Source organism: Brachyhypopomus gauderio, chromosome 5 (genome assembly GCF_052324685.1).
Source record: "Brachyhypopomus gauderio isolate BG-103 chromosome 5, BGAUD_0.2, whole genome shotgun sequence".
In the NCBI taxonomy this organism is placed as follows: domain Eukaryota; kingdom Metazoa; phylum Chordata; class Actinopteri; order Gymnotiformes; family Hypopomidae; genus Brachyhypopomus; species Brachyhypopomus gauderio.
The window spans coordinates 5,279,252-5,291,275 of NC_135215.1; the positions used below are offsets into that span (position 1 = coordinate 5,279,252).

The 12,024-nt window shown below is 43.4% G+C and overlaps 1 protein-coding gene across 9 annotated transcripts in view; it reads left to right on the forward strand.

Annotated features, from left to right (window-relative positions):
• The first annotated feature begins 2,350 nt into the window (after nucleotides 1–2,350).
• tspan11 (tetraspanin 11) overlaps nucleotides 2,351–12,024 on the forward strand; it is a 23,920-nt gene continuing 14,246 nt past the window's right edge. Inside the window, exons 1-4 of one of the 9 annotated variants that reach the window (XR_013130785.1) lie at nucleotides 2,351–2,548; nucleotides 2,884–9,650; nucleotides 10,420–10,533; nucleotides 10,922–11,010. Coding sequence is in view for 3 of the 9 variants with exons in the window: in XM_077005117.1 (XP_076861232.1) it covers nucleotides 10,859–11,009 (151 nt within the window). In the remaining 6 variants the exon portion in view is untranslated. Of the gene's footprint in view, nucleotides 2,549–2,883; nucleotides 10,315–10,419; nucleotides 10,534–10,743; nucleotides 11,011–11,491; nucleotides 11,630–12,024 lie in introns of those variants that run through there. The other 8 variants (XR_013130784.1, XR_013130788.1, XR_013130787.1 and 5 more) reach the window with 8 other exon arrangements.

Genomic DNA, 12,024 nt, shown 5'->3' on the forward strand with positions numbered 1-12,024 from the left:
TTCTATTTTAGGCTTAAAATAAATTAATGTAATTATAACGTCACAGCAAATCACTGCATCTGTACATTACTGAATTTCATTGATGTTTCATTTAACTCCGTAACATGATCCTCGTGGTCATGTAGCTCGTTCCGCACAGTTGTTGCAGACTGATTTGAGCACTCGTCAAAGCCGAGCAACAAGCGTTTTCTCTCTTCGTCCTCTCACCTCAGAAACCCGTTGGATAAACCGTCGCACGACGTGCAACACTTAATAGGCTGGTGTAACTTTATTCGTGTGCGATTCCATTTCTGACTGAAATTAGACAGATTAAGTGAATCATGCTTTCACGATGTCTAGGCTGATTTGCTCCATATATAGCTATCCATCTAGATGCAGGGTTTTAGTTTGGAGTTTGCAGCCCCCGCATCGTTACAGTGTGCTGCCCCCTCTGCTTGTGTAATCCCTGAAGCTAATGTGGGAAGTAGCTCCGCGTTGACATGTAGACACGGGCGCGTGCACACACACACACACACACACACACACACACACACACACACACACACACACAAAGGGAGAGAGAGAGAGAGAGAGAGAGAGAGAGAGAGAGAGAGAGAGAGAGAGAGAGAGAGACGAAAGCTACGGTTTAGTAAGTTCAAGTAGGCTACGCTTTCTTTCCAAGTACGCAGTCATTACCGCATGCAGAAACAATAATTAACTAGTTATAATCACACGTGCACCTGTGGCTAGTAATCAGTTGAAGCCGTGGAAGAAATCTTAAGATAGCTAAGATGTCTGCTGGTGAGAGAACTTCCAGCTTCACACCGAAGGAGTGTTGCCCACGCGCGCTGTGCAAACCATACACAGAGTAACACATTCACACACCAACATGGGTGGCAAGATGAAAAATAAACACACACACACTTTTGTATAGTGTCCAACAGTACTTTTTATTCAGTTGGTGTGTAACCCTTGAGAAGGTGTGGGCAGCAAGTCTTCTGTTATTCTCAAAATCCAGACATTTTCTTGTAATACAGAAGTGTTTCTGTACGCAAGAGCTTACAGTTTTTTTTCCTCAGTATACACCAGATACTTGTTATCTTTCTTTTAGGTCGAAGGCACTGGGGAGGAATTCGGCTTCAGCCTACAACAATTACTGCTTTGGCATTAAAATGACATTTCTGCTTTAATTCCTCAAGGTTTGTTATAATTAATATTTAACTTGAAGGAGCAGGAGAGAGATCCTTTTCATGATTTAATACACTAACAATCAAGAGGCACTGCAAAGAGCAAGCACTTGAAAACTTGGAGGCATTACAGCCTACAGCTTAAAGCTAGCAATATATAACCAGTGGTGTGTGTGTGTGTGTGTGTGTGTGTGTGTGTGTTTTCAGTATAACAAATGTGACTTGGATTATTAAGTCTTGGATTATTAAATTCTTGGGGGTATGGTTGTGGTTAGGTTGATGGGAACTAAGGTTAATGTTACGGTAAGATTTGGGGTTAAACTTAAAATTTTATAACCCCTGACAAGGACGTATAACAATAAACATGCATGTGCATGCATGTGTTTTGACTGTGTGTGATGGACCACTCAGTGGAAGCATGTCCCACCAGGAGCAGCGTAAGGCTTCAGGCAGAGCACAAGGACCATCGTGATAAACCTTCAAGCAGGAGGGTGTGTGAGCCTGACAAAACTGCAGTTAGACAATCTGATTCATTCTGAAAGATTTACTGTGTTGTCTCTATCTGTTTATTTCATCAAATTGATTTATTTTGTCTCCTGTGTGTGTTTACCAAGTCACACCCTGCATTGGGTGACTTTCACCTCCATATTACACTGTTGTATAGAGCTTCATTTTTTTAAATCAGTGACCCCAGCTTGCAATTTTTATATATCTCCCGATCTGTCAATGTCATCTACCAATTCCACTATGTGAAAAGCAATGTCATAATAATGAACTCCATGCCAAATATAGCAAGCTTTGGCTTTTGGTCTATTTGTTCTGAGGCAAAGCTGTAAACAGAATTTAGCACCTTATCAGACCTTGAACTGAATTATTGATGATGTCTCCCAAATTAATCGTATTTAAGGTTGTGTCAGTAGACACCCTCCACTAGGTCTGATGTTACAGATATCATCGCCATCCTTAATATCATGTCTGGCAGAGAGACCTCACATCTGAGGCAAGTGAATGTTGCTCATGTCCACTGCCGGACATGAAAGACTTTCTCCTAATGATGCTTCGACTCTGTTGAGTTACAGGGATGAAGGCTGGAAGGAACGTTTACACACAGCTGTCACGTTTGAAGAACGAGGGACATGACTGGCCACTGCTCTGAACTAGCACGTTAGATACGCAACTGGCAGCAATGTAAATAATATCACAAGCTTTTATTTAAATGCTTTATTTATCGCTTTTATTTTGACATCGTTAAATCCGGAAGTAGTGGTCCGTCAGGCGCACAACTAGACAGAGCGCGAAAATATGTCAGAGAGTCGCGAGCGAAAGAGAAGAGAAGAGAATAAAAGAGTTAACCATTCTACAACTGGTCAAGGGTGCACACGGTAAAACGATGTTCTTTTGTTTGGTACTAAAGTTTCTTGTACGACATTTACTAACTGGTGGTGTAAAATGCTGATTTGTACACAGATTGTATACCGTTGTATATCGTATAAGCTACGTAGCCTGTGCTAGGTTGTTTATGTATTAGCACACGCAATACACAATGCTAGTTCTTTACTATGAGATATTCTGTCATTATTCACGACAAGAGTGAATTCAATTGTTTGTTAAGATTAACAGAATCCTTATATATAGCTATTGTATTGAACAATATACATGAAAATGTGTAAATTCTGTCTGTCAAAACGGATTCATTGATGTTTTACTTTGATTTCAGTTTTCACGGTGTACTTTGAAGAATATAAGATGATGAGTAATAAACCAACTTCATTGACATCAGTATGAAGCGTGGACTCAATGATTGACCAGGAAGTAGTTACAGTGAAAACGTGGCCTACTTTCCATCTTAACGAGGTGCATCGACGTCCACTATACCTGACTTCAGAGTGCAACACTGTTTCACCGCCTACAGCCTGTGGACTTCAAGACTCAGAGTGCAGCACTACCAATCACCCGCAGTCTGTGGACCTCAAGATTCAGTGAGCAGTACTTCTTCATTGAATGCAGTGGACTTCAGCTCCAAAGTGGAGCCTTACTGCCTTAAGGTCAGATCCTACCGTTTGAACATTGCATCTTCAGATAATTGATGGACAGCCCCACGATTCCTTAAAGAGACACAATTTTAAAGTGGTTTCTTAGTGGTTTAAAAAAAAAAAAAAAAAAAAAAGGTTGTTCCTTATGCTTTAATGTTTGTGCATGTTTGTGTTATTCCCTTCTGATAATATAACGGTTAAACATAGTTAAAAATGTCATTGCACAGTGAATCACAAATTCAGAACGAGCTGATTACGCAGTCTGAGTATAACAGGGTAGAGCCCACACAGTTAGCCGCTGGGCCTATGTCTAACCAGCAGGGTGCAGCAGCGGAAAAAGAGGAGATAAGGAAATCCTCACGTGAGAGACGTTTGACACCAAAGATGCTAGAGTTGACAGAGCAGCAAACAGCTCAAAAAGAGAAGAAGTTCTACTCAGCATACGAGAATTGGAAGGCCCATGTTAGAAATGTCCGTGCTAGTCTAAAATATGAATGCTCTGACTGTGACCTATGTGAGATGATGGAATCTCTTGAAAGGCTCGAGGCTATAGCCAAGGTGGAATATGACAACTTGCGAGAAAAATCAACTCCGTCTCAGGAAGTGAAACGAAAGATTGATGCCTGCTCTGCGGTGACAGGAGATTTAATACAACTGATGAGAGTACGTCTATCTGAGGTAGGAGAAGATTTTGATGCTGAAGTCGAAGGGCCAAGGCTGCATTTGTTACTGGACAAAGACTATGCCAAATCCATATATGGATCTACAGCTTCCAAACCATCGGTGGCAAGCAGTTATAAACCTGCTTCAGAGACACCGAGCATAGCAGCCAAGAGAGCTGAGATGGCTGCTGAGTTAGCCGCAAAAAAGGTTGAATTTGAAAGGGAGAACCTCATCAGTGCACAGCGTCAAGAATTAAAACGACTTGAACAACAAAGGGATCTTGAGGTTATGGAAGCTAAGCTTAAAGTATACATTGAAGAGGGGTCGAAAGAAAGTGGCCAAAGATGCAGCACTGCATGCAGCAGTCTCAAGGATTCTCATCCCTCAGGTTCCCACAATGGAGACCGAAGAGCTCCAGAAAATGAAAGATCACTACTGCAAGCTCTGAGTGATTCAGCCATGCTCACTAGACTCCCAATTCCAGAACCTGGTATATTCTCTGGCGACCCGTTAAAGTTTATACAGTGGAGCGCTAGCTTTAAGGCTCTAATAGATCAACGCTGCCACAATCCTGCCGAGAAGCTGTTCTACTTGCAAAAATATGTTGCTGGGGAGGCAAGGTCAGTTCTGGAAGGGATCTTCTACAGAACAGATAAAGAGGCTTATCAGCAAGCATGGGAAAAGTTGAATGTCAGATATGGCCACTCCTTTGTAGTACAACGTGCGTACAGAGAGAAGCTCAATGGTTGGCCAAAGATAGGAGCAAAGGAGTATGTAAAGCTGAGAGAATTCGGTGATTTTCTACAGGCATGTGACAGCGCTATGCCGCATGTGAAAGGTCTGCAGGTGCTTAACGACTGTGAAGAAAATCAGAAGATGCTACTCAAGCTCCCAGAGTGGGTAACTTCAAGGTGGAACCGCCATGTTACAGAGCAGCTGGACCAGGCAAAAGACTACCCCAATTTTAAAGAGTTTGCTTCCTTTATTGCAAAGGAGGCACGTATTGCATGCAACCCAGTCTCTTCCCTGTATGCTCTGAGGCCCACTGAAGAAAAGCTGACAAGAGAAATAAAGCGTACAAAGGCAAACACCTTTGCCACCAATGTGCAGACCTCAGACACTCCTAGCACCACAACCAAATCACACAGTAGTGATGAAGCCAAGCCAAAGGACTTCAATAAACCCAGAAAAGAGAACTCAACAGCACAGAGCTCAAGCTCAGTGAAATGTGTGTACTGTGATGAAAATCATTCCATACATAAATGCCAAAAGCTAATGGCAATTTCTGCGGAGGAAAAACAAAGGTTTGTGAGAGACAATAGCCTGTGCTTTTCATGCCTGAGGAAAGGACATAACTCAAGAGACTGTCAAAAGAAAGCCACATGTGGCAAGTGTAAAAAGAGCCATCCCACTCCATTACACGAAGATCGTCAGCGTGGGGAGAACCCACCTATGCAAAGAACCCAGAGCACAGAAGAAAGTACTTCTGCACTGTCTTGCAATGTGAATGGAGGTGAGAACGGCAGCACATCTATGATAGTCCCAGTATGGATTTCAAGCGCCACAAGTCCCGAGACCTTGGCTTATGCCTTACTGGATACTCAGAGTAGTAAAACATTTGTCGACCAAGAGGTGTGTGAACGGCTGCAAGTAGCAGGAGAGCCTGTGAAACTCAAGCTTTCTACCATGATGGGAAAAGATTCAATCATAGAAAGCCTGAGAGTTAGTGGGCTTAGAGTCAGAGGATATTCATCAGAGACCACCATCAGTTTACCTCCTGTCTATTCTAGAGATTTCATTCCACTCGAACGAGCACACATTCCCACCTGTGAAACTGCCAACAAGTGGAATCATCTTGCAGTCATAGCTAATGAAATGCCCCCACTGATGGATTGTGGGGTAGGATTGTTGATCGGCTACGACTGCTCCAGAGCACTAGCACCACGTCATGTTATCACAGGAGGTGACAGTGAGCCTTATGCCATCAAGACAGACCTAGGCTGGAGCATCATTGGGAGTGTGCCCCAGAGTGTAAATTCCAAGGATGTGACAGGGCTGTGCAGTCGCATATCCGTCAAAGAGTTGCCTCCTGTGACACCAGCTGCTGTGATTCGAGCACTCGAGTCTGACTTTGCAGACACAAACCCAGGAGATAAGAGTATATCTCAGGAAGATATCCAGTTTCTCCAGATCCTAGAAGGAAGAATCCAGCAGAATGAATGTAATCACCTAGAAATGCCGCTTCCCTTCAAAACACGTCCATGTCTCCCAGAAAACAAGAAGCTTGCTTTAGTCAGACTGAAGCACCTAAAACGTAAGTTTGACAGAGACCTCAAGTTCAAGAACGACTATGTGAACTTCATGGAAGGTGTCTTAAATGATGGTGAAGCAGAGGAGGCTCAAAACGAACCCGAGCCAGGCAATGTGTGGTATATACCACATCAGGGGGTCTATCACCCCAGAAAGCCAGAAAAGATCAGAGTTGTTTTTGATTGCTCCGCAAAGTATGAAGGCACTGCTCTGAACGATCATCTTCTCACCGGACCCGACCTTACCAACAAACTGAATGGAGTGCTATGTCGTTTTCGCAAGCACTCAGTTGCTGTGATGTGCGATGTAGAAAAGATGTTTCACAGATTCCACGTAAGCAAGGAGGACCGAGATTATCTGCGGTTCTTGTGGTGGGAAGGTGGAGCCACAGAGTCTGAGCCAAAAGAGTATCGCATGAAGGTCCACCTCTTTGGAGCAGCGTCATCTCCAGGATGTGCCAATTATGGCATGAAGTATCTCGCCAATCAAAATGAGGAAAGATACCCTTTAGCTGCAGACTTCATAAGAAAAAACTTCTATGTAGACGATGGTATTGTAAGCCTTGACTCCGTGGATACAGCTATCCAGCTGGTGGAAGAAGCCCGAGCTGTGTGCAGTAAAGGGCAACTACGTCTCCACAAATTTATCTCCAACAGTCGAGTGGTTCTGGAATCAATCTGTGAGACTGAAAGAGCCATAGGAGTGAAGGATGTAGCTCTCAGCCACAATGAGCTGCCAGTCCAAGCAGTACTGGGAGTACAATGGAATGTAGCAAGGGATACATTTTCCTTTAAGGTCTTACTAAATGAGAAACCAACAACACGGCGTGGGATTCTCTCAACCGTAGCCTCTGTGTACGACCCGTTGGGGTTCCTGGCCCCATTTCTCCTGTCAGGAAAGCAAGTGCTCCAGGAGATGTGCCAGAAGGGTGTTGGATGGGATGATCCACTTCCTGATGAGTTGAGGCCAAGGTGGGAGAGTTGGGTCAGTGACCTTAAGAATCTGAAAAATATTCAAATCCCAAGATGTTACACTCCTGAGAACTTCGGAAAGATTCTGAGAACTGAACTGCACCACTTCTCGGATGCTAGCAGTCGAGGTTACGGTCAGTGTACTTGCATCAGACTTGTGAGCGAAGACAACGTACATTGCGCCCTGATAATGGGTAAGGCAAGGGTTGCACCCACAAAAGTAGTCACAATACCAAGGCTGGAATTAACTGCTGCAGTGATCTCTGCTGCTGTTAGCAGCATGCTGAAAGAAGAGTTGGAGCTCAGGATTGATGAGGAACATTTTTGGACAGACTCACGAGTAGTCCTGGGTTATGTCAGTAACGAAGCTCGACGATTCCACGTCTTCGTGGCAAATAGAGTCCAGAGAATACGTGAAACAACTGACCCACAACAATGGCATTATGTCGACACAAATGAAAACCCTGCCGATCATGCCTCAAGAGGCCTCCGAGTATCAGAGCTGATCAACTCAAATTGGTTCCAGGGACCTAAGTTCCTATGGGAAAAAGAGCTTAAAATTGAGCAAGAAATGTCAGAGTTGGTGGTGGGAGATCCTGAGGTCAAGGCAGTACAGGTGCTGATCTCGCTGGCTGAAAGACAGGACAGTTTTCTTAGGCGACTATCGCGATTCTCAAAATGGACCACTGTAGTGAATGTAGTGGCACGCATTCACCGACTGGCTATAAAATGTAAGAAGACAGGCACTCTAACTGTAGAAGAGAGAAGGAGAGCTTCACTTACCCTCATCAAGCTTGTGCAGCAGGAAGTATTCAAAGAGGAGCTACTCATACTGAAGCAAGAATCTGGAAAGCTCTCCCGAAATCACCCACTCTACCAGCTTGACCCAGAGCTTCATGATGGCATACTTCGAGTAGGAGGACGATTAAGGAAAGCATCTTCGCCATTTGATGTAAGACATCCAATAATTCTGCCGACTGATGGTGAAGTGACACGCCTCATCCTCAGATACTGCCATGAGAAGACCCAGCATCAAGGAAGAGGGCAAACCCTCAATGAAGTTAGAGCTAATGGATACTGGATCATTGCAGGAAGTAAAGCGGTTGCCAGTTACATAAGGCAGTGTGTTACCTGCAGAAGAGCTCGAAGACCCACAGAACAGCAAAGAATGGCAGATCTTCCAACAGATCGTATTGAACCTACACCGCCATTCTCGTTCTGTGGTATGGATTGTTTTGGTCCTTTTTACTCCAAGCAGGGACGCAGGGAGCAAAAGCGGTATGGTCTGCTCTTTACGTGTTTCTGCTCGAGAGCGGTACACATCGAGTTACTGGAGGACATGACGACGGACGCATTCATCAATGCCTTAAGATGTTTCATAGCCATCCGAGGACCAGTGAGACAATTAAGGTCAGATCATGGATCCAACTTCGTTGGTGCAAAGAATGAGTTGGAAAGAGCTCTGAAAGAATTGGATGAAGAGAGAGTAGCAACATTTCTGGCAGAACAACAGTGTGACTTTTGCATGAATGTTCCAGACGCAAGTCACGCAGGGGGTGTCTGGGAGCGACAGATACGCACAGCAAGGAGTGTATTGAGTTCAGTCTTAGCACAGAGCGCTGGGAGAATAGATGACACCTCTCTCAGGACATTCTTCTACGAAGCCATGTCCATTATAAACAGTCGCCCTCTCACTGTGGATAGCATCAATGATCCCACAAGCCTGGAACCACTGACACCAAACCACCTGCTCACAATGAAATCTTCCATCCCTCTACCCCCACCAGGTAGATTTGTCAAAGAGGACTTGTATGCAAGGAAAAGATGGAGGCGGGTGCAGTATTTATCAGAGCAATTTTGGTGCAGATGGAGAAAAGAATATCTAGCAGGGATTACCATCAGGCAGAAATGGCATGCCCCAAGGCGGAATGTACAAGTTGACGATATTGTTATCCTCCAGGAAGATGCTCCTCGTAATGTGTGGAGGCTGGCTAGAGTTCTGGATGTATGCAAGGATGAAGATGGTCTTGTTCGCAGAGCTACCATACAGTTAGGCGAGCGGAAGTTAAGTGACAGAGGTGAACGCCTTAGCAAGCCATCGGTTGTTGAGCGGCCCATTCAAAAGTTAGTTGTTTTAATGGAGAGTAGTAAACTCCCTGTGCCTTGAAGACAGATGATTATAATTTGACATGATGGTGAAATTACCTTGATTTATTTGGCTAAGAGTGTAGCATTCCCAAATATTGGGAATTATTATTTGGGAATTATTTGTGTATGTTTAAGCCATAAACCAAATGGTAATTTGGTGGGAGTGTAAATAATATCACAAGCTTTTATTTAAATGCTTTATTTATCGCTTTTATTTTGACATCGTTAAATCCGGAAGTAGTGGTCCGTCAGGCGCACAACTAGACAGAGCGCGAAAATATGTCAGAGAGTCGCGAGCGAAAGAGAAGAGAAGAGAATAAAAGAGTTAACCATTCTACAACTGGTCAAGGGTGCACACGGTAAAACGATGTTCTTTTGTTTGGTACTAAAGTTTCTTGTACGACATTTACTAACTGGTGGTGTAAAATGCTGATTTGTACACAGATTGTATACCGTTGTATATCGTATAAGCTACGTAGCCTGTGCTAGGTTGTTTATGTATTAGCACACGCAATACACAATGCTAGTTCTTTACTATGAGATATTCTGTCATTATTCACGACAAGAGTGAATTCAATTGTTTGTTAAGATTAACAGAATCCTTATATATAGCTATTGTATTGAACAATATACATGAAAATGTGTAAATTCTGTCTGTCAAAACGGATTCATTGATGTTTTACTTTGATTTCAGTTTTCACGGTGTACTTTGAAGAATATAAGATGATGAGTAATAAACCAACTTCATTGACATCAGTATGAAGCGTGGACTCAATGATTGACCAGGAAGTAGTTACAAGCAATGCGTGAACACACAACGTTTCTGTTTGCCACAGAATATCTGTGGCACTGGTATCTTTTCATAGTCACTTTGTCAGCAACTTTTTGTTTCATTCTTTCATTTAGACCCAGTTGCCACTGTAATTTACTTCAGTTGTATCTCTAGCCTTGTGTCCACCACGTCTTTGTTATAATGAGGAACAGGGGAAGCATTCAAGTCTTTGGTTGCTTGAGCCATCTGTGGTTAGTAGGACTGCACTTCAATCAGTCTCGCTCCGGGACACCGCTGGGTACAGAATGCCCACCGTGCCTGTTGCTTTTCTATAATAAAATCCTTTCCATTGACAGGCATAAATAACAGTACAACGCACCGGTCTAATCAGCGACGCACAGGCTCCCCGTTCAAAACATCATATTAACCTCAGCGACGAGGGCGAGGTGTGCCCCACTCTTCATCAGCAGGTGCACTTTGCATAATGAAAAGGACAGTTATGACTAACCCCCCTCCGCTCTCCCACACTAATAAGGGTATAGATTTGGGGCAGTTCTTGGGTCAGGTTTGACTCTTGCAGTCTTTTGTATCCTATTCACGTTTTTGAAGGTACCCAAGGGAGCGTGGACTATCATAAATTCAACACTATCTTAGTCTTTTGAACCCGTACGACTAACATATTCTTCTTCTCACTTGTTTTATATAATGTACGAATTCGTAATTCTAGATGATTAAGGAAGGTAATCTCCCTGCTTTGCGTAGTCACGTCGCGGTTACTTATTAGTTTGAAGACTAATGGCGAGTGGCGTTGAATCACATCAGTGGAAGGGGCGGGTTGATGTTGCATCTCCTCCCCAGCCTGCAGTGACCCGCTCCTCCGGTGGACAGGACGGACGCTGGCAAAGCAACAAGCTTTTCTCAGTGGGAAAAGGACTCGCTGTTTTTGGTGAGTTAAAAAAAAACCGCTCTGTGTTCTTGGTTGCCTGGCCTGCACCGCAAAAGTAGTGTCTGGAGAATGGTAGTTTAGTTTGTACTTTGCACACATGGTGGATACGCTAAATGCAAAGGCGTTTTGAGACATGCCTTTCATTGTCGCTATTTTCATTTTGGGTGTTTTGTAAATTTAATAAAAGTAGTACCTTAATACGGGAAATACGATATAGAACTGATCCAATAGTGCCTATAGCAAATATTTTTGATAATCACCAGGGCCAACGGAGGCAACGAATGCTTTCAATTCCCGCTGTCTTTTCTCCAACCCTTCATTCTATGGATAAACAACAGTTATATTAGCGATTTAGTTGTATAAAACGCTAATGGCTTAGGCTATTCTATATCGCTAGGAAAAGACCGATATATGTTTGATCTGAAATCGATCGGACACTGACATGTAACACAACAGCAATAACAAAACCCCTGTTTCCGTTGTAAACAAACCGCAGTACGCGCAGTTCTGTCGTTAAGAGCCACAGATCGCACAGGCTACTAGTCGGTTTGACGGTGTGAAGAGCGAGGCCCATCTTATTCAACGAAACTTAACCTCTCAACTTACGCCTCCGCCATCGGGTAGGATCTAAAGTTGCCCCCATGCCAGAAAACAGTAGCGCCAAGGATCAGATATTTCCTCACTGAGTGTGGCAACCCTTGACAACTCGGCGGCTCTGTAAACATAGGAGGGCAGCCTCACCTTAAAGCTCTAACTATGTGATAGTATCATTTTAAGTTAATTTGTGAATTAAGGCTAAATTATGATGACAAATATAGGTATTCTACATTCAGGAAAAAATTTATGTTTTGATTGATTACATTCTATTGTGTTTACTCCAAAGATATGAGAATGGCTTACTTTACCACTCTGTAATAACAGACAAAAATTAGTTTATTGGTTTGTTCGGTATACACTTTGTGGGGTGATATCTTATCAATAACATAGGATTGATTCCCAAGCATCTAAAGGTTTG